Source organism: Bicyclus anynana, chromosome 5 (genome assembly GCF_947172395.1).
Source record: "Bicyclus anynana chromosome 5, ilBicAnyn1.1, whole genome shotgun sequence".
NCBI lineage: Eukaryota > Metazoa > Arthropoda > Insecta > Lepidoptera > Nymphalidae > Bicyclus > Bicyclus anynana.
This window is the reverse complement of record NC_069087.1, coordinates 6,035,616-6,058,719: the sequence shown is the minus strand read 5'-3', so window position 1 is coordinate 6,058,719 and position 23,104 is coordinate 6,035,616. Positions and strand designations below refer to the sequence as shown.

The 23,104-nt window shown below is 37.3% G+C and overlaps 1 protein-coding gene across 1 annotated transcript in view; it reads left to right on the top strand.

Annotated features, from left to right (window-relative positions):
- The first annotated feature begins 2,126 nt into the window (after window positions 1-2,126).
- Window positions 2,127-23,104, top strand: part of LOC112052272 (TBC1 domain family member 9) — a 27,104-nt gene continuing 6,126 nt past the window's right edge. The window contains exons 1-18 of the mRNA XM_024091282.2: window positions 2,127-2,339; window positions 2,453-2,619; window positions 3,623-3,790; window positions 4,297-4,393; window positions 5,481-5,744; window positions 8,052-8,316; window positions 10,556-10,758; window positions 11,794-11,926; window positions 12,632-12,911; window positions 14,147-14,340; window positions 15,279-15,473; window positions 16,012-16,161; window positions 17,192-17,380; window positions 18,126-18,305; window positions 19,436-19,644; window positions 20,280-20,386; window positions 21,495-21,692; window positions 22,916-23,022. Coding sequence (XP_023947050.1) covers window positions 2,296-2,339; window positions 2,453-2,619; window positions 3,623-3,790; window positions 4,297-4,393; window positions 5,481-5,744; window positions 8,052-8,316; window positions 10,556-10,758; window positions 11,794-11,926; window positions 12,632-12,911; window positions 14,147-14,340; window positions 15,279-15,473; window positions 16,012-16,161; window positions 17,192-17,380; window positions 18,126-18,305; window positions 19,436-19,644; window positions 20,280-20,386; window positions 21,495-21,692; window positions 22,916-23,022 — 3,150 coding nt within the window. The 5' untranslated portion in view covers window positions 2,127-2,295. The remainder of the gene's footprint in view (window positions 2,340-2,452; window positions 2,620-3,622; window positions 3,791-4,296; window positions 4,394-5,480; window positions 5,745-8,051; window positions 8,317-10,555; window positions 10,759-11,793; window positions 11,927-12,631; window positions 12,912-14,146; window positions 14,341-15,278; window positions 15,474-16,011; window positions 16,162-17,191; window positions 17,381-18,125; window positions 18,306-19,435; window positions 19,645-20,279; window positions 20,387-21,494; window positions 21,693-22,915; window positions 23,023-23,104) is intronic.

Below are 23,104 nucleotides of genomic sequence, written 5' to 3'. Positions count from 1 at the left end.
ACGCAATAATGCCGCCCCGCGGTTTCACCCACGTAGTTTCTGTATTCGAAAGAACACGGAGTAAGAAAATTGCCTACGACTCTCGCAAATAATTTTCCTCCCATATTTCCCTTCAATTACGCGTTTAAAAATCGCGGCGGTTTAGCCGTAGTGCGGCCGAGGCGTTATACTTGTAAGTTAACCTTCATGGTATAAAGTGCAAGACTATCAGCGTATGCTATACATTCATTTACTCTTTGTTCAAATCATTGACATAATATATTTAAAGATTAAACCCGTAATAAACCAATAAAAAAAATATAAATTTAGTAAAATGGTATTCCCTAAAGTACTCAAAGAACTTTTTACTAAATTAGAAGAGCAATCTCGCAGTGCAGGAATATTAGCTGGGTAATGGTTAATATACATAATATAATATGCATTTTTTGTCAACTTTTTGAATCATCTACGTGAAAAGTGAGCGAAAAAAGCACTAGCTTACTAAAGTACCCTACAAAAAGAATCGCAATTTCATCCATAATAATCTGTAGTTAAAATAATTTAATGACTTTATAATTTTAGGAAATCTGGACGTCAAATGAAATATCCGTATACAATATCTGCAAAGATTGCCCAATTCCCTTTCTTTTTTTACATGAAAAATAATAATATATGGATGTATTACCCAATGGGAATTCTATTTGCATTTTATGTATTTACTAAAATACACGCTAAAGCAAACTCTGAAGCGAATGTTAGAAGTTGGGCAGAAACTCAGCGCAGAATTGCTGAAAAGGAACAAGATCATCATTAAAAATAATTTTGCGTCAAAATATTTTCAAGTAGGTACGTAATAAAATGATAATGATCTATTAAAATCGATGATGAGCTATGATATCCTGCACGTATTCTGTTTTTTAATTGACATCCTTTAGCTAGAGACTGCATTCAACTGGATTACCTATATTCCTACATTTATACAGTAAAAACAAACAACAAGTTAATAATTTATAAAAATAAAAAAAAAACCGACTGCCTAACCTGCTCGCACCTAGTCATCCGCCTCGCGTATTTTTAGAGGAATAAAAAATATACCATTTTGTAATCCTCTTGATGAGCCCTTGACTTTGATACCCATATTCAATTCGTAATATTCGAAAAACGTTTTTTTTTACCCCAAGTCTCACAGTGAAAGAGTAAATTAATGGTACTCACAGTCGTCGTGTTGATTTTTTTAACTTTACCCATCTAAGAACACTTGGGTTATTAGGTTAAGAAAAATCTAAAGATATATTAATTACGTAAATCCGTTGAGCGGTTCGGAAGTTATGAGGTCAATAAAGAACATTATGTTCGTACATGCATACGAGTATATACATACTTACAAGATACGCCCGAAAAACATAACCCTTCTTGCAGTCAGGTAATAAAAATAAGCATGTAAATGTATGCAATATTTACATGCATATCTTTATCCATAGATTTAATAAATAGAAAATCTATTTTGCCGCGTGTGGTTAGAAGGTAACGAGGTTCAACTGGTTTGGTGTATCTAAAATTCTAAATATATTGGGTTAGTAATGTGCTCTTGAGTGTTAGAATCGACATGTGCGCGTCACATGTGTGTGCGCACATGTTAACTTATAATTTGGTACGTTGTAAACTTATAGATAATCTACGAACTAAATATTTATGTAGATAAGCTAAAATAATAATATAATAATATTTTTATGAATAACGCTACACTATGTACTTATTTAAAAAAAATGTCACTATAATTTCCTGTTACATTGCGCTAGAATGTACAATTCACTAAATAAATTGTGGTAAATAAAAGCATGATCTGTATAATTTGGTTATAAGTATTGTTTCCCTAGGTAAAAGCCAAATTTTAAGGATGAAAGTAGCCTATGTCCTATAAAGCTAGTCATGGCACGATAAAACTCGAGAAAAATCAATGATACACTTTTGCTTAACTCCAGCGCTGGAAGTTGGAGCAATTAGTTTATTAATCTATGAGTTGGAGGACTAAACTTTGAGAAAGAATGGTTTGATGTCGATGGTTTATTGTCAATTTATAAATGTCACCACTCACTTCTGTCATTTGTTTGTCAAACTCAAAGTTCAAACGTCGGTAGGTATGTCAACTTTTGACGTTTGTGGTCAAATTCTAAGTCGAAGCTCGTAGGATTTCCCTGCTTTGCTTACATTGCGTTTTATTTTAATTGTTTATTTCGTTTTCGTAATTTCACTATGATGAGACGTGATCAAGTACGCTAGCTATGTTACGTATTCGTCCATTTATTAACAATTAAAATGTGGGTGAAACCTCAAGAAGTATTTCTGAAGACCCCATTGTGGTAAAGAAATTTGTTAAATTGTTTAATAAACATTTCGCTTATCTTACGTGTAAAGTAATTTCTTTATATTTGTGTAAATTGTTCTAATGTATAATGAGTTGTTCTGACAATAGGGACACTGACGAAACTACGTTGTATTTCGTTCTCCAACGAAGGAAAGGACACGGAAAGTCGAAAGGTCTATCGTCCTTACTGGTGGGAACGTTGGACAGCGTTCGTGACACGAAACCAGCGCCTTACAGGATTTTGCACCAGACACCGAACTCTGAAATATACTATGGTAAACAACCTATTTTTAAATTTATGCTTGTCTATAATAATTCAAGTAGGTTTTAAAAAAATATTATTGTTGTAACTTTACCACTAGTTTGGAAGGTAAATTCGATTGAGTCACAATAAGAAGTTTAACAGTTGTTCTTAAAAAAAAAATTGCTCTATAAAAAAAAAGAGTACAAGTTTCACCATAATCCAAATGTATATTTATAAGCATTTGCAACAAGACAACCATGTTAACAAATAAATTATCACATATAACATGATTGTATATCATTAGTATCATGTTATACATTGTACATATAATATTATGTCTGTTGTTTTCAATACTACTAAACCTGAAAATGAATAATTTCACCTCTGGCTGCGACCTCCAAAATTTAAACAACCATGTGTTATGCTATTGGCATCTGACACATAATGATAATGACACCTGTAACATAATGATAATAGACATAATATTTACTTAATAGAAATAATAAATGATGTACTTATATTCTTCATAATAAACAAAACATACATACAGCCAAACATAGAACCTCCTAACTAACTCCTAACTATTAATAGTTATTATATTGAACCATATGTGTGTTGAGCATGGTTTATTTCAATAAATAAATACACTCACATACAAACCACATTTACAGACACACTAACACATCCATGTTTGTAACACTCCTGATGGTCCGCGCGGGCCGGGGGGAGTGTAGCAATGAATGAAAACCCCAAGACTGATGCACCTCACTTCTCCGCGCAGTCTTTCCCCCCGTCGCCCGCATATCATGGGAGTGTCATCAACAAACTTGCCAGACTATAGTATCATCAGCCCGTATTACTCTATATATTCTACTGCTGTACTGCAGTGGTGGTAAGCTCTCGGAAAGGCCTATGCTTTCCGAGAGCGTGCCGCTACACACTATCATCCGCCTTACTCATACAGCCACTTCCCACTGCCTTCTTAATGTTGTTGGACCATCTAGCTGTAATTTAGTTCAGTTATTTTTGTACAGTAATAGCAACAGCACTGACTGAGCAAGAGATACGTCAGGACTGGCAGTGGTTGATTGACAATGTGAGTCCGACACTACACTCATTTGACACTGAGGAGGAGATCACAGAGTTTGTCTGCTGTAAGATTAACTCTATCATTGCCACTGAGCAAGAAAATTTAACTGAAGGTTAGTGTTAAGTTTAGTTTTCTTTTTTTTTTCTTATAAAACCCTTAAAAATATAAATGTTATATGAAATTTTAAGTAAAGTATATCCATCTTTAAATATGTTTGTATTTGGTTTAAAATTGACTCATTTGAAGTGTATGGAACTTTGTTATTATATGATCCAAATATACCATTGTTGCATTCAAATCCAAATATACTTTTGTTAATGTGATCAAAATACACATGATATTGTGTACATATTTTAATTTTAAATTGTTTTTACTAATTTGTAATTTTTGTTCTTATAATAACAATATTATGATGGACAAAAAAAACGATTCTGTCAAGTATAATTTAAAAAAAATATATATTAAATATAGACTTTCATCAAAATAAATTATGACATTCAACTTATCTCTTTCAGCAAAGTATAAATGTTAACTTGAAATAGTATATAATATATGTATATTATAAGTGATAATTGTACCTTTGTACCTTTATATTTACATATAATATAATATTTGCAGATGAAGACACCATCACATATAAAAATGTTGATTATGATTTTCGTCAGCGATTTGCAATGCCAAAAGATGAGAAGTTGGTTTGCTATTACTCATGCAGGTCAGTATTACAAATAAAGACAATCTGGTTTATCAGGTGTGTAAAAAAACCTGTTTTAATTTATGACTTTTAAATTGACAGTCATAAAATATGAATGACACTCAACCTATATTGATAAGACACAAAAAAATCATAATATTTTTAATTTAAAAAAATCTTTTTTAAAATAATTACAAATGATTGTACAATATATTTAAAATGCATCATTAATATTCTAGTCTCGCTTGGTTACTCCTATAGCCCTTATTTCCTAAAATATTAATTAACGGACAATTTTAGCAAAAATATTTTATATTAAACTAGTAGACGCCGCGTGGTTTCATCGCCGTGGTTCACTTTCCAGTAGGTTAATGGGATAGAATGTAGCCTATAGCACTCGTGGATAGTGAAGCTTCCCAATAGTAAAAGAATTCTTCAATTCTTTGCTTTAATATTTTCAAAGCCTACTCAATCCAAACCAACAGATATACAAACACACATGCAATCAAATCTTTCCTTGATTTAGCAATTAGATTGTTATACCTTTACCTTGCAGTAAACGCTGCATACCAACAGTAATAAGTATAGCACTTATCTAGACAAGTTCAATTATAAAGACAAAGAGCCCTACTATTTTAATAATAATATTTTAGCAGACTCAGAAGTGGTTTACAAAAATAAGAAAACTAATGTTGAACAAAGGTTATGATTCACAATATTTGTCAGGATAACTTATTAACAAATCAAACTGTAACCAAGATAAGACCCTAGAATGGCAGAGAACGACCTTGAGAGAAGTCACGCACTTGTGAACGTTGTGTGTAGGGTTAAAGACGTCTTTGATAGTTAACCAACACTCCCCTTTTACACTCAAATCACTCTCGCCGCCTATCCCAAGTAACCCATAAAGAATGACATAACAAGTAATGTGGACGGCTCGAACGCCACGAGCACAAAACAGATAGATGGCTTACTTGATATTCAGTGTTAAGCCTCATATGCCTGTTATATCAGCAGTAGCAACCTCTTTCAGATCAAAACAAGCTCTTGTAAAAAAAGTCATAATATAATTAGCGTAATTATGTAAACAGTGAATTGTTTGTTTCAGTTATTGGAAAGGCAAAATGCCTCGTCAAGGTTGGATGTACTTATCAGTACATTACATGTGCTTCTATTCTTACATATTTGGACGCAAAACAGCTATTAAGATTCGATGGGCAGACGTCACAGAACTGGCGAAGACCAATAGCCTCTTGTTCCCTGATTCAATCAGAGTTGTGACACGGGATGGAGAACATTACTTCACCATGTTCCTGAGGAAGAATGAGACATTTGCTCTCATGCAGCAGCTGGCAAATATTGCAATGAAGGAGTAAGTATTTTTTTGTATACTAGCTGAATGGGAATGATGACTATTTTTAAGTATATTAATTTTTATGAGAAATTTGGGTAAATAAGGTCAATATTAACTAATTAATATGTAAAAAACCAAAAATTGACTGGATGTTTGCAAATAAATAAAATAATAAAAATCTACTAAAATTCTTTTATAGTAATTAGATGAAAATTCATACATTATTAGCATCCTTACATTAAATGTGACATTTTTCAAATAATCTATACACATTAACACACAAATAACAAAGATATTTGTAGTTTTGTTTGATGGCCCATACAAATCAAACGATCAGCTAATTAATGACGTCATTAATTTGTGACATCATAATCAGTCCTAATTAGGGAATCCGAAAAGAGTACAGTTTCACTGGTGTATCGACAGTGATCCCCCTTCAAACCTACCGGTAGCCTTGGTAAACCTGTAAATATCCCATGTAGTGAGATTCCTTCTCACTACATGAGAAGTCTGCTTCATTTAATGTATCGTTACCTAGTAACTCCCTTAACACCAGCGCGAACATGGGACACTCAGCTATAAAGTGATAGCTTCTCTCACCACAGCCTGAACATGATGAATCTTCTTTGATTTTCATTATCTTCAAGTGTCTATTGCAGACAATGTCCAGTTGTCATGCTTTCTTTAATGGTTCGGCTAAGAAAAAAACATTGTCAGTCTATAACTATGGGATCGAAAATATAGCTGTCTCGTTTATGGCAAAGGGGCGAAAGAGAGCGACATAATCGAAGCTGCCGCTATTAGTCGACAACATCTCAAATCTAAATCTCTGGCTTGCATCTTAAGCCTAGTGAAGTTCGTACCGTCAGCTGAAACGAGCTACCGTCAGTACAAACTTACTCAATTACCAATATTTTGGTTTTGTTTGTTTTGTTTTTACATTTGTTTAATACAATACAGTTTAATATTTAAATTGATCAAGCCAGCATGTTAGCTAGATTAATCCATAGCATTTTACATTTAAGTATAAATATAGAATATAAGAGTTATTCCTACTAACCAAAATATAATGTAATTTGAGCAGGAACGTGGTTACTGTAATGTGATGGTATGAAGTTTATCACTTATTCAAATATCAACACATTTTTATCTTTCTAATTAATATATTATTAAATGAGCAATTTGTATATGATATACAAGAGTTGCTCCTAAATAAATTATTATTATTCCATGAAGATTATTAAAAAAATAACTTTTTGAAAAGTAGGTATCAGTACGTTGCGTAGTTACATATTTTCAGGTGTTTACGACGTACCCACGAGTAATTGTAACAACTAGTTGATGCCATAACAAACGCGTATAAAATTTACGATTATTTGACATTAATGTACCCTTCAAAATACAATCTTCGATGAAGAATTCGATTTTTCAACCAAACAATCAAGGACATTTTGTACGATTCTAAAATTATTAATTGAGTGGGATGTGCTGAATCAAATGTTGTAGACATCTAAAAATGCAGTAATAATTGATAGTTAACTTTAGTGTCAGAATGTGGCGAGTGTTAATTGTTTTGATCTTAGCGCAAGATTGCAGTCTCAGCTGATGTTAAATGACAGAGCAATGTAAAATGAACAATTGTAAAATTGTAAATACCGTTAGATTATAATCTATGTTATTATGTATAATGTTCTTCCTTACAATCTACGGAATAATAACACGTTAAATTATATGCAGTACCGGTAATAAAACAGCACAGTAATTTACAGGTGAATTAACACCCTGTAATTTCGATAGTTTTTCTTTAATATCACGTAAGCTATTTAATTTTTTCAATAGCTACCTGTAAACAGCTAACTTTGTGCATTATTTTAAATGTAAGTTTGACGTCGAACGGTTAAGTAGTTTGGAGCGAAATTTCAAAACTGATGATTTGAAATTTGTGATTGATATTTAAGTATTCAATGTCAGGTTAGACAATCTCTAAAGAAACACACAAAAGTGATTGGGTCTGTGAAGAACTAAAAAGTGACGCACCCCAATTCTGTCAATTCGCAAATATACGAACACGCTGACATGCACATTGAAGACAGATGGCCAGTTGTTTCCTGAATCTGGCAATAAACTTTACACTCACACATAGGTACTCGGCACCATTATGGTGCTTCAGTTGTTTGATAGCGAGCTTATTTTTAGGCTATGCCTACCCTGACTAAATTACTGACTGCACAGAATCGTACAAAAACTATAAGTACTCGTAGCATTGCGGTACCTTTTTGCATTTACTGAGGCTATAAAGTGTTTTTTTGTTATTTAATATTTAAGGTTAATCAACGACAAGTCGGGCACATTCAATATCGACAAGGATCTACTAACGAAACTCAGCAAGAATGTACCAAAGAAGCCATCTTTCCTCAAACGAGATTTGGATGCTAGGAAACAATCGAACCTGTACACGCTCAGGTTTCGATTGCCTCACACGGAGAAGTTGGACGGTTCGGAAGAATGTACTCTATGGACGCCGTATAACAAGAAACACAATTGGGGAAGACTGTACCTGTCACAAAATTTCATCTGTTTCGATAGTCGGGTATGTATAATGATTGTGTTTTTTACCGTTTTTGTTGAAAAAAGTTGTTGTGTTCGGCTCCAAGTTCCAAATAACTAATATCATAATTAATTTAAATTGGTTGACTACAAGTACTCAAACCTCCCTGGGTGTTGAGTCCAGCCTGTTTTAACCCCCGAGCTATTGAGTACAAGTACTCAAACCTTCCTGGGTGTTGAGTCCAGCCTGTTTTAACCCCTGAGCTATTGAGTACAAGTACTCAAACCTCCCTGGATGTTGAATCCGGTCCCTTCTAAGCCTCGAGCTATTGAGTACAAGTACTCAAACTTCCCTGGGTGTCGAATCCGGTCCCTTCTAAGTCTCGAGCTATTGAGTAAAAGTACTCAAACCTCCCTGGGTATTGAGTCCGGTCCCTTATAACCCTCGAGCTATGGAGTACAGTACTCAAACAAATACACTACATTCTGGTACCATTTACTCATTAATTATTTAGTTAATATTGAGATAGCATTACTTTGTTCGTGTAACTCATGCAAGTGACATTAGGTTTAGTTCCTTTATCTTTTAATCACATAAATTATGTACGTGAGTGTAAACAAATTACACACGACATTATGTAACGTGACCGATACAAAGTATTCATCATTAACAACCGACGACTCATTGTTGAGAAACTGAAAGGGGTGTGGATTTTTCATTCTATACTCCTAACAAGTTAGCCTGCTTCCATCTTAGATTGCATCATCACTGAACTGACTGATGAACATCCACACCTCTTTTCGGTTTCTACACGACATGGTACCGGAACGCTAAATTGCTTGGCGGTAAGTCTTTGTCGGTAGGGTGTTAACGAATTTGTTTGCTTATTACATGTTCACGCTTTCATTACTCAACTGATCTTTTGTGTACCTTACGTACTGATTAAACCCTCCTTCTCCTTAGAGACATAATGTTAAACCCGTGTACAATAGGCAGTACAAACTATCATCCACAAGCGTAACTGTAACTCGAGATTGGATTTGCGAGATTTACATTTTTTCACGTATTTTGAAGAGATATAACTAGAAATAGAATTCAATTACAAAATATTGTTTCTAGCTTCAATAATTATTTGTTTACTATCGAATGTTTAACCTACCTATTATAATTTATCACACTATGTAACTTATACCTACTCGTATTGTTATCGATACAATGTGACGACAATGACTCATAATATAAAACAGATTGATACAAATATTATTCTAGGTTCACCTACTTACTTTATAGAATTTTTAGATTATGCCCTGGATTCACACAAAGAGCCTCTGTAAATCCAGGGTATAATCCAATTAGCCTCTGACAGAGGCATTATTTATTATCCCGAAAAAACCGCGGTACCCGTGGAATTTAAAAATGTAGACTAGACTAGCCTTAAGAAGCGTATACTTATTAAAATTATAAACTTTTCAAGTCACACCTTGTCCGTCTAACTTGGTATAAGGAGCCAGCGGACGTCTACCTAACGTCTTATTTGCAAAATCCGTTCTTAGCAGAGCTCTACTAACTAAAAACTATCTCCCTGCCAATTTCATCTTTGTTCGTCAAGCGGCTTTAAATCTTTCGCTTTTATTTAATTGGATTATTTTCTTAGGTGACACATATAGTATGTCTATAAGGAACTCAGACCAAGTACCTTCTATAGGACCTGCCTTGCTAGAGGTTATCCCTCTATTAAAACCATATGATCATTGATCATGATCTTACGTGTTCATACAAACTGCGTCAATAGAATCGATGTTTCATTGTGTTAAAATTACACGTGTGTGTATTACGATTTAAAATTTATAGTGTAATATATTTATTGTGTTAAATATTCGATGTGAGCGTTTACGACAACGACAGAAAATGTTGTTGGTGAATTTGAGTGCGATGAAGTCCAAGCCCAGTTGATATGACCTCTACCTCCGATTCCGGAGGGTGTGGGTTTGAATCCTGTCCGGGGCATGCACCTCCAACTTTTCAGTTGTGTGCATTTTAAGAAATTAAATATCACGTGTCTCAATCGGTGAAGGAAAACATCGTGAGGAAATCTGCATACCAGAGAATTTTCTTAATTCTCTAGTGTGTGAAGTCTGTCAATCCGCATTGGGCCAGCGTGGTGGACTAAAGCCTAACTCCTCTCATTCTGAAAGGAGACTTGAGCTCAGCAGCCGAATATGGGTTGACAACGAAGTCCAATAGAAGGTAATTGGTCTGAGATAAGGAATCACCTTCGTAGGTGTCGCATCTAGTACGTCTAACGATACCTCTCCGGAACGTGTATCAAGTGGAGCGCGCTGAGACGGGCGGCACGGGCAGCACCGCAGACTCTGGCAGCATCCTCATAACGACGGCTCATCACACCAGCTTCCTCTTCGGGAACATATCCGACCGGGACTTCCTCTGCTACAAGATATCGGAGCTGCTCGCTAAGTTACCAAAGTGAGTATATGAAGTAAACTTTTTTGTCTTGACTTGGGGAGTAATCTGGTGAGTGCGCTACGAAAAGTGTAATCGGGCGAGACGAACGGACTTTGAGAGGGAGAGTGAAAGAAGTTTTACTTCAGTTGTGTAGTCTAATACTTTTTTTTAAAGTGAAAACTTCTTTAGCTTTCTTTTATGCAAAAAGTATACTAATGTATTTATTTTTGGTATGGGGAAAAAATACTGTACTTGCCTGGGCCTTTATCGTATTTGTCTGAAACGTCTGATATATTATGAACATTATATTCGAAACAAATATTTATGAATATATTTTATAAGTTCTCTAACACATCTCTCTAGCACATTTATAGCATATCTATTTCATTTTGAATAAATGGTAAGCACGAAATAGATATTCGTAATGCAAGGATATTTACTAAAAGATTCCATTTAAAAAGTTGCGAAGGATTCTAAAGTTCACAAGCAAAATCATGAGTATAGCATGGATGGATTTAAAATTAAATAAGATCATTTTCCTCAACCTTCTTAAACGCTGTTCTGTTTCTAACTAAATGCTGAAATCGGAAATTTAATCACATGTATTACTCGTATTACGAAATACGAGTAATGTTATATTATGCTATCTTTAATCTTTAAATATGTATATTTTGTTTATTTTTCTATTCTTATATCTTCTATCTCTTCATCTACCATTGGTTATTTTACTTATTAAAATCTTTTCACGTGCGTTGGATTCTGTTTACGTATATACTTGATTTAAAATTTCCTGACTCCTATTAAATGAAAATGTACGAGCTGGCCTCTAAGTATACTTGCATGATTATTTTGATATACAATCTGCATGATTAGCTAATTATTTGATCACATTAATAATAGTTTAATTTTTGCCTTTTATTAATTTCAGTAGCATGTCTCCATCTTAGCCCGCCTTCGACTAATGGACTTCAGTTAACTTTCATCGGAGTGACTACTAACATTTGTGGGAATATTGTTGTCTTTAAAGCCTGTTCTAATAGTTTTCTTGAACGACAGTGATGTGTACAGGGAGAAGTCGACGAGGGCAGTGAACCGGCCCGAGGAGGGGGAGTGGACTCCCCAGCCGCCATTGATGACATTGTTCAAAACTCACCAAACGGCATCCATCCGGCAGATACAACAGAAGAAGGTGAGCTACATTGTAATGTTGAAAATTAGCGCTGTATGCTCTTTGCTTTGACAGAGTATATAGCAATTTGCAAAGCTGTGACCTTTTTCTAGGTTATGCCACATATCACAGAATATTGTCCTAGTGTCTAATAATAAAGTTTTTTTTCTTTATTTTTTTCTTTCTTTTATTAACATCATTAACATTAGCATTGTCATATCTTTTAAATGTGATCATGTGATCAATGTGTTGAGTAAATCATCTAAATCAGTTTAGCTATTCTGGAATACAAGATGATTATCTTGGGAATCCAAAAATCTAATCATTTCATCATCATCTAAAGACTTTCAAACACGGCTCCGTGTATTCCGTTTGATGTCGTTGGTCCGTCTAGTGGGGGAGTCGAACATCACTGCGCTTTTCAATGCGGGGTTGCCTTTCCAGCACCTTGGGATCCCAACGTCCATCGGCTGTTCGAACTATGTGCCCAGCCCATTGCTAATTCAGATTCACGATCGTTGAGCTATGCCAGCGACTTGGATTCTTCTGTAGATCTCATTTCTGATTCGATCACGCAGATATTCTCCGAGCATAGCTCGCTCCATCGCTTAATGTCTCTAAGTCATACGACGCCCATAGTTATTGATCAAGTCTCTGATAGAAATGGTGTAAAAAAAACTCGTTGTTTTGCATAAATAATACAGCTAAGTTATATTTAATTTATAGGAAAAACAATGGGAAGATCACATGGCCGAAGTAGGCCGCGGTGTGAGCATGTATAGAACGACTGAAGGCAGTGAACTTGTAGTCAACGGCATCCCCGAATGTCTCAGAGGCGAGCTTTGGGGGGTGTTCTCGGGGTCCATACTACAGAAGGCTCAAAATAAAGGCTTATACGAGAAACTTGTGAACGACGCGTTGTCATCTAAGAACCAGGCCAACGATGAAATCGAGAGAGATCTCCATCGATCACTCCCCGAACACCCCGCTTTTCAAAATGATGTTGGTATGTGGATTTTTATATAGACTATATCTCTGCAACATGAAAATTTTAAATAGTTAATATGAATTGTTATTTTATCGAATTTTCCATCAATGGGGATGATGACTAGGTTTGAATATATTGATTTTTATGATACATTCGGGTAAACAGGGTCAATGTTAACTAATTTATACATAAAAAGCAAAGATTGTCTGGATATTTGAAAAATAAATGAGATTATAAAATGTCAAAATCTATTAAAAATATTTTATCGTAATTAGATGAAAATTCATGCAGTTTTTGCTTCCTTACATTAAATGTGACATTTTTTAATATTTGAACTATAAACATAAACGCACAAATAACAAAGATATTAGTAATTTTGTTTGAACGCACATATAAATCTAACGATCATTACATTGCCTACGACGTCATTAGTTCGAGCCATTTTGTATGGGACGTTTTTCAGGGATCCGCGGCAGCGCCGCAAATCTGACCCTTTAAATCCCTGTAGCTCCGAAAGTAATGATCGCAGATACCCTGTTCCTATTACAAAATTGCTTTACTATTAGTATACTCTCAATTTATATACAATTTAAAAAACTGTCATCATCCCTATTAAGTATAGCGCCGCTTGGATGGTGTTGAATCAAGACATTTGGATGATTCAAGATATTTGGATGTCTATGTCCAGCTGTGGACCTCCATTGGCTGATGATGATGATGAGTTATTACGATATCATCTCCAAAGACAATCACTAAAAAAAAGAATTTACTAACTGAATTATTTTACTATTTCTAATAATGTTTGTAAAGCAGCAAAGTACTTAAATTAAAAATTAATGTAAAATATTTTCTTTACACATGAAAATTTTTAAACCAAGTTCCCACTAAGGTCTTTCCAAACAGCTGTAATCTCAGAGAAAAGGAAAATAATTAATTGGTTACTAGCGAATGCCTAAAAGTACGTTAGCGTGAACAATGTTTTTTACGGTGTCATTAATAACCATAATAGCCTATTATGCTGCTCAATAAGCTTCTCTTTCTACTAGTGAAAGTCTCGTTTGAATCTGTTCAGCTGTTCTAGAGATTACCCCGAGAAAACAGACAGACAGACAGGCAAATTTAAAAAAAATGCCTGAATGTGTTTTAGTATTGTGTAAATAACTATAAGCACTTGAGAAAACGCAGTTATCTTGAAATTACAGACAGACAATTGTATTTATATATATTGATTATGAATTTTTCTTCTTTTGCAGGCATATCAGCGTTGCGCCGAACACTTTGCGCGTACGCCCTGAAGAATCCCACAATCGGCTACTGTCAAGCGATGAACATAGTCGCTTCCGTCCTACTAATATACTGTCCAGAGGAACAGGCCTTTTGGTTGTTGGCGACTATCTGTGAAACATTGCTCCCGGATTATTATAACACCAGGGTTGTTGGCGCTTTGGTAAGATTTTTTATACTGTGTTATTGTGCTAGTAAATTCAAGTATAATCTATCTCTTCTAGAAAGTCTGTTCTGCTGTGGATGTGATGATAATATACTGTTACGAACTAGGGTTCGAGTTGGAACGAGACACCTGATGACTCATATGAGACTGTATTCCACTCCTTAATCCGAGTATCAAATACACATTTCCAAAGGAAGGCCAAAATCGTATCCGAAATCGCTGATCTTCACTTGAATCGCTGGTATCACTAAGATGTTACTTCATTTCGTTACAAATGTAAACTGCCCCCCCATCGGCGCGAAATCCGCGTAATTTATCAGAAACGTCATCCTGGATAAATCGCGAAACGTCTACAAACATTGGAATACGTGGAATTCCATGAATCGAAACTATATTTATAAAAGGAAAGGAAAAAACGTTCATGCTAAATGCCTAAGCACTATTGTAGTGTTCACTATTGTATTGTATTGTATGAGTTGTGTTATAAGCAGATCGTAAACAACTCGATATTGCTGAGCGTTTGTGGACCCTATATCCTTAGTAATATGGTCCTCTGTAACAATACCAAGAGTATGTATGAATAGTAGCGTAGCGAACCGGCTACCGTCTACTCTTGTTTCTACAGCGAACCGCTAAGTCCAAATTGACTTCGAAAAGCAGACAAACTATGATATTATAATCCAGCCAATTGAGACATTTCTAATTTAAACTTTATTCAAGGTCAATTCATTTTGAGTTCACAATTCAAAAATCCTTTTAGGTGTCTTCTAACCTTTCTAGAAACCATTCTTGTGTAACTTGGCCTTAAAAACATAGGAAAAATATGTTGGTTCAATAATTAAAAATAAAGCTTTTTAGCTATTGAAACTGCTGTTGTGTAACTTAGGTAAAAAAGCTACTTTGGTTTGAAATTACCATCATTTTCTAATCCATAGGTAGATCAGGGAGTGTTAGATGAGCTCACAAAAGTTCATCTGCCAGAACTGCATGCCAAGTTGGACGAACTGGGCATGATGAAGATGATCTCCTTGTCTTGGTTCCTGACCCTCTTCATCTGTGTGATGCCTTACGAGTGTGCTGTGAACGTTATGGACTGTTTCTTTTATGATGGCGCGAAGGTCATATTTCAGGTAAATTAATAAATAATTCTGTGCTTTAAGTTCAATATCACCCAGTTAAAGGCTTGGCTTGGAAAGTTAACTTATTCCAACTTCATATTGATGAAGATTTGGAGATACCGTTATTAGATCGTGAGCTTTTCGGGGAGTGGGTTGAGCTGAACGTTCGTAACTTTTCTCTCTCTAAAAAATAATGATTGTAAAAAAAGAAACTTAAATGAAAGTCTTCAAAAAGAAAAGTCTCCAAGTTGTTGAAGTTACAAAATATGACGCCGCGCGGTTTTATCCGCGTGGTCCCCTTAGGAATACGGGGATAATATATAGCTTATAGCTTTCCTCGATAAATGGGCTATCTAACACAAAAGGAATTTTTCCAAATCGGACCAGTAGTTCCTGTGATTAGCGCGTTCAATCAAACAAACTCTTCGCTTTATAATATTAGTATATATTTGTGACCAGATAGGGGAGGGATCAGAAAGTCGTCAAAAATACCTCGATTAATTAATGTATGCCCCGTTTATGGAAATATGTACATTGAAATGTCAACTAGGTTACGCTGACAATCCTGGACATAAACCGCGAGCTGCTGCTCAACTGCGCGGAGGACGGGCAGGCGATGCAGGTGCTCAACGACTACCTCGCCGGCATCTACAACGACGAGGCGATGGCTCTGTGCACCGAGCCCCGGACTGCGGCCCGGGTACGTACACCGCGAGCTGCTGCTCAACTGCGCGGAGGACGGGCAGGCGATGCAGGTGCTCAACGACTACCTCGCCGGCATCTACAACGACGAGGCGATGGCTCTGTGCACCGAGCCCCGGACTGCGGCCCGGGTACGTACACCACGAGCTGCTGCTCAACTGCGCGGAGGACGGGCAGGACCCTGGGATCCATAGTAGTGTTACAAGGTGTAGGGATCCTTGTAACCCTGCTACCGGATGTCGGGACCAATATATAATCTTGGAATTAGATTTACCTGGAATCCTTGTAGATATAGCATATGTAGGGCGATACGGCGTGAGTAACTCATGTAGGATTGAGTTTATGTTTGTACGTACCATGTAACATTTCGTCTTATAAAGCTCAGGTGATGCGAGGATAACTTTGCCGGGGTTAGAAGATCCTTGCAACCCTGCTATGGGCCCCAGGGTTTTGCCCGATCTGAAAACAGCGCTAAGCTTCAGCTTGGATTACTGCATCAAGAAATCTAAATCTTGGAATGCGATTTACCTGGGATCATTGTGGATTGCATATGTAGGGTGCATATGCAGTATGTTGCGTAACACCGCGAGAAATGCTTGTAGGATTGTGTGCGTACGTAGCATATAACCTCTCGTATTACATAGTACTCCGGTGACGCGAGGACAACTTTGCCGAATGGCGTCTGATACAGCAAGCTTCGAGAAAACTCACAGCTACGCGGTATATACACGGTTTTGTGTAACAAACGGTATTTTAATGAAGAAACAACAAGAATAAAGTTAAATATAACAAGCAACTTTTTAAATTAATTTTGACAGGCCTGATGCTTGTGGTGGCATGCTTTTTGCTAAAACAAACGAAGGCAAACGAAGATAAAAAAACGCGAGAATTTCGAATCGTGTTTGTGTGACATTCTTTTGTGTGGCTTTTTATCCCTGAAAAATTCATTCTGGGTTAGTGAAAAACTAATCTAACATAATTTAATCACTAGAAAACACCCACAACTGTATGCTACTTTTCTATTTCAGACGATAAAAATCCAAGAGCTAGTGTACCAGTCGTACCGGTCGTACGGTGCGGCGGTCAGCAGCGAGTGCATCGAGCACCTGCGCCTCAAGCACCGGCTGCGCGTGGTGCGCCAGCTGGAGGACAGCTTGGAGAAGAACACGCTGCGAGCGCTGCTGCAGGATAAACTGCTGGACGCCAACGAGCTCCAGGTGACATTGTTATACCAAGTATTTCTTGAAGTAAAACATCTTTACGAACACTTAATTTGAGGAATAAATTGGTGGTGTTACGAAAAATGTAAACCGTGAAAAGTGTAAACCGTGCAATGCGTGCTGCCATCTACAGGCATAGTGAAACATTGTTTGTTATTTTAAAGGATCTGTAGATGGCGTACTTAGAGAATTTTGAAACAAACCCTTTTTTGTATACTTCAAGATTCTCTCAGGCTTAGTTATGCCTAGCCATTACTAAGCCTGAGGCTCATAGACAGCACACTCTTAATTTGCTGACCCGGCACATTGCCCTGTCACATACCACATTCCTTGATTAACTGCATTTCATATTAAAAACTCTAGGTACAGTAGTATCGGAGAGGGTGATAATTGGTCAATTTTCTTGAATAACTTGAAAACTATTGTATCAGCCAAGTCCTTTTCCCCAGCAAACAACAGTTTTTGACTCCAAAACACATCACTTTAAGCACTTGGTATGAGGTTCATTCGTTACAAAAAACTCGCGCTTGGCGGCAGTTAGGTCTAAACAGTATCCTTCCCAACGGCAACAACAAACGCAGGAGTTACACCAAATGTAAATTAAACCTCTCCTGTAGAACTGTGAACAGAAAATAGTTGTGGAAATCCATCAATCTTTTTATTTTGTTCTATTATTTTTGGCCTCGTTGACTAATAATGTTCGATAATAAATCTATATTTACTATTATATTAATGTTTATAGGAGCTGCTAAGCATAATTCGCGAGGAGCTGTTCTGGGCCAAGCGCGTTCCGTGCGAACGCCTGGAGGCACCGTACGAGGCCTACCGACTTGACTACGGGCAGTTCAAGACTCTGTTCTCGGCGCTGTCGCCTTGGGCCAAGGGGGACTGCGCTGACGCCATCACTACTAGGATGTTTAAGGTATTATTTGCTTTACCAACTCTAGAAGTAATTTATGCTGTTTGGTAAGGCGTTTATCTAAAACTTCCTTTTGACTCCGAGGTCAGCACAAAGAGCAATAAAACCTGGCAAGGGTGTAAAATACACAATAAGCATCTTTTAGGCAAGCAAACTTGCCACTGCTTGCCACCAGATATGATTGTACTGAAGCGTATTGAAGTAGTATTTCTTGGCATTCTATTATCGGTATTAAAGTATTGTCTTTGAATGTAGTACGTGTCAACTTACGGCCGTTTTCAATAACCCATCTCTCCGCCATTTCGCTTACTAAAGTTAAGAAGTTCTATCTTTCTGTTCTTATCTGCTTTTTAATAACCTACTGACAGATAGTTTGACTATGTAAAGATAGTTTGACTGTTACTGATAATCGAGGGTAGCTATCTATCCGTAATCTTGGGTAGGTTATTGAAAACGGCCGTTAAGTAACATCAGCACAGTAAAGATAAAAGTAAAATCTCAGAGTCGTAAATTTTATAGCTACTCCAGAAATATAATAAAATAAACCATGATTAGAGGCATCACAACGATTTTTGCTGTCTGTGCTTAGTATGCTAAACTAAAGAATAAACGTTTTAAACTTGCGTTATCAATTTAATTTAATAAAATATGTTCAGCTGACTTATTCATTATTTTGGTCTTTATGATCAATCAATAAAAATGAACATCAAATCAATTGACAAAAAGTCCTTTACCTACTGTGTGATATCCACCAGTAAGCACCGGATGACATTTTTATATAGAATCTCAATTACGTATATGTCAACTAGCAAACGTCAAAGATAGTGAATTCGCCTGCTGGGCGCTTAGACTGTAAGAGGCGAGATGGCAACTTAGATATTTTAAGTAGGTAATGCTAAAACATTCAAATGTCCGAATGCAAAGTCGAGTTGGAAAACTGGATGTAAATTATGTTTTGTATACTTTATTTAGGTACTTACTTTCTCGTAGAAACGGATTGCTTCCGAGCATGGTTTGGTGCTTTTGTTTGAGCCATATTTTTGATGAGACAAAAACTAATGAATATCACTTTAGGTTATGAACTTTAGGTCCTATAGTGGACCATTCTAATAGGTTGATGTTGTTGCCTGCAGTTGATGGACCACGACGACGACGGTCTGGTGAGCGCGCGCGGGCTGAGTGTGGCGGTGGGGCTGAGCACGCGCGCGGACGCGCAGCGCCGGCTGCGGGCGCTGTACTGCGCGCACGCGCCGCCGCTGCTGTCGCCGCTGGAGCTGCGCCCCACGCACTTCACCGACACCGGCGAGGAGCTGGCCACTGACGCCATCTGCTTCTTTGATAGGTGACTTGATTTGTTTAGTTGAGCTTGTCTAGCGTGTGTAACGGCGCACGCACGCACGCAGCGTCCGTGCGCCGTTTTGCGAGTGTGCGTGCGTGGATATTATTTTGCGTGTGTGCGTGCGTGGATACCATTTGGCGAGTGAATGTGCGTGGATACCATTTTGCGAGTGTGCGGGCGTGGATACCATTGTGCAAGTGTGCGGGCGTGGATACCATTTTGCGAGTGTGTGGGCGTGGATACCATTTTGCGAGTGTGCGTGCGTGGATACCATTTTGTGAGTGTGCGTGCGTGGATACCATTTTGTGAGTGTGCGTGCGTGGATACCAATTTGCCAGTGTGGATACGTTAAAGAGTGTACTAATTCATAATATACCTATATATATAGCATAATATACCTAGTACGTATATACTGCTCTGCATTCTATAAACTTACAGTGCTGTGATATGGTTCTTTTCGATGGCAACTTTTTGCATTCTATAAACATAAATTTAAATTCGAATAAACGTAATAGGCAAAAAGATACATACAATAGCCGAATTACTTCTTAGTTTACTGGCGTAAAACTGATTTACAATTGACACTATATCAATGCTAGCATAGCTGTGCGCAATATAAACATTTTATCTTATTTCAGTATAGAAAACCCGTCCACTCCCGAGCCAATACTGCAGCGGTCCATCAGTGAAGTGTGCGGGGACGGACAGATGGACAAATCCACCGACAGCGCTTACAGCCAGTGTGGTAAGTTGTATGCACGAGTTATTTACGCAAGATTTGTAAGGGGAACGACCCATATAACGGTATAACGTTGGCCCAGGGAAACCAGGTATACCCCCTTATAAAAGTATATGGACATGATAATATGATGTATAAATATTATATATAAATAATTGACTAAATAAAGGTATGTTTCATAAAAAAAATACATGCATTTTTTATCACTCTTCTACGAAAAAAATGTTCGCCGGTGTACCAAAGCGGTGAAGTAACATTTGAAGTTGTATAATTTTTTTATTATTTTTTAAACAAGAAAACGAACAAACAAACCAATCATAAGTCTTCAAAAAATATTGTAAAACTCAGGCTGTATGGTCAACGACCTTGACTTGTCCCCGTTGTGGACAAATTAAAGAATAATAAAAAATGTCGTAAAACGTTGTAGCAAACTTTTTTTGATAAAGTAATGATTTAATTATAAAAGAAAAATTAGCAAGATTTTGCCAGACATAAGTAAATTGCCAGATGCTTAGGATAGGCCGGGGTTGGGCATTCCCCTTTACGCGCTTTTTATTCGTCGTCTAACATTTGTGTCTAAGAGCAAAATGCCAGCCACTGGAGCCTGACAAAATGAATTTTAGAAAGTTGCTTGTCAAAGTTGCACCTCAAATCAAGAGTGACTCGGAAAAGGGTTGACATTAGAAGCGCATTTAAAGAGCAAAACACGATTATTAAATGGGAACCTACTAGGTTTACCAATAAAGCCTCGAAAGGCAGAGAATAACCTTGAGCGAAGTCCCGGACTTGTGACCGAAAGATATAGGGTTAAAGACTTCTTTTAAAACTAGTTAACACTCCCCTTCTGACTGACTAAGAATAACTAGAGTGGTCAAGTCATTCTCCCCGCCTATCCTAAAATAATCCAAGGATTATCCAACAAAAGGTGTGGACGCATCGCACGTCACAACAAGAAAGAGCTAAGCCGTCCGAGCAGTCTCCTATTCCCCACCTACCTCACGAAACACTACTATCTCGGCATGTGACACGAGCTGACCGATCGAATGACTCACTCGCGTCGACCAGTGCGTAAAGAAGTTTTACTTCAATATGCCGTTATTCGTCATTATTACAGAGTCGTGGCAGCCGGCGGACTGCGTGCGAGCGTGCGCATTGGCAGGGCTGCCGTCGCCGGCCGCCTCCACGCCGGGGACCCCGCCCCCGCCCCGCGCCGCGCCGCCGCTCCCGCGCGCGCATTTCCTTCAGCTTCTGGCTGCGCTGCACGACCTCACGCAGCACTCCACGCCGCTGTACGAGGCCGTCGCCAGAGCAGGTATAGAGCCTCTCAGACCAATTATAGAAGGACCTGTATCGCACTCATAGTCACAAACAAAATTGTCTGTCATTTTCAGAGGAAAACGAGCTTAGATTTGGTATATATCTTATACTAAACTTGAAGTTTGTGTCCGTTTTTTACACCATTCAACTACACAAAAACGTTCTTTACGGAGCTCTTTAATCGACGAACACGATTACAACTATTTAACATCGATTCTATAGAAACAGCTTTTATAATCGCATTAGATCATTGATCATATACTTTGACAAAAAAGTAACATCTAGCGAGGCAGATCCTATACAATAGTTGGTCTGAGAGTCCACACAATCTTACGCGACAGAGTAAGTTCAACAGGCTAGTTGACACTTTTTTAATCTAGTGACTAAAAAAAAATTTTCATATTTTTTTGAGACGAGACGAGATAAGACGATTACATGAAAATTTAAGTTTTTAAATAGGTTTTTGACGATAAGAGCCAAAACGACTGTCGGCCATGACAGTCTATTTCAACTTTTTCATGACGTCACTATAAAAAATCACATACAAATGAAGCGTTTGACATAAATTTTAGTTAACAATTAGTATGGTATGACGTATAGTCAAGCGTGTTAGTGACGTCACAAACTTTTATTAATTGATATGACGTAATTCCAAGAGTCACATAAACGGAAAATCTAGTAAGAAAAAAGAACAACTAAAGTTACATATAACTACATTAAGCAGTACTCAGAAATTGGCTTTATTTTTTTTTAATTCTTTACAAGTTAGCCCTTGACAACAATCACACCTGATGGTAAGTGATGATGCAGTCTAAGATGGAAGCGGGCTAACTTGTTAGGAGGAGGATGAAAATCCACACCCCTTTTGGTTTCTACACGGCATCGTACCGGAACGCTAAATCGCTTGGCGGTACGTCTTTGCCGGTAGGGTGGTAACTAGCCACGGCCGAAGCCTCCCACCAGCCAGACCTGGACAAATTAAGAAAATCTCAATCTGCCCAGCCGGGGATCGAACCCAGGACCAGTCAAAATGTGGCCGTGGCTTGTTCTGATTCTCAAAAAATACTTTCAAGCTACATCTTGCAGAATTTCAAAAACTAAATAGTTAAACGCTTAGCACACTCACACACTTATTTTTAATAACGCTGTTGACTTTCATCGATTATTAAAAAAAAGAATATATTGCTTTATTTGACAAGTATGTTTTTTTATTTTCAGGCACTTTACTCCTACAGCTGGGTGAGCTGAACCACAGGCCTGCCCTGGACCGGGAGATCTCCCAGGACAGCCTGTTCTTGGCTGCGGCGGCGCAACCTGCCCCTGAGGTCAGTGGTCATAAACCTTTGGGTAGTTTTTCTTGTCTGGATTTAAAAAAAAAGTATTTTTGGCCATAGATAGAGTTTGGCT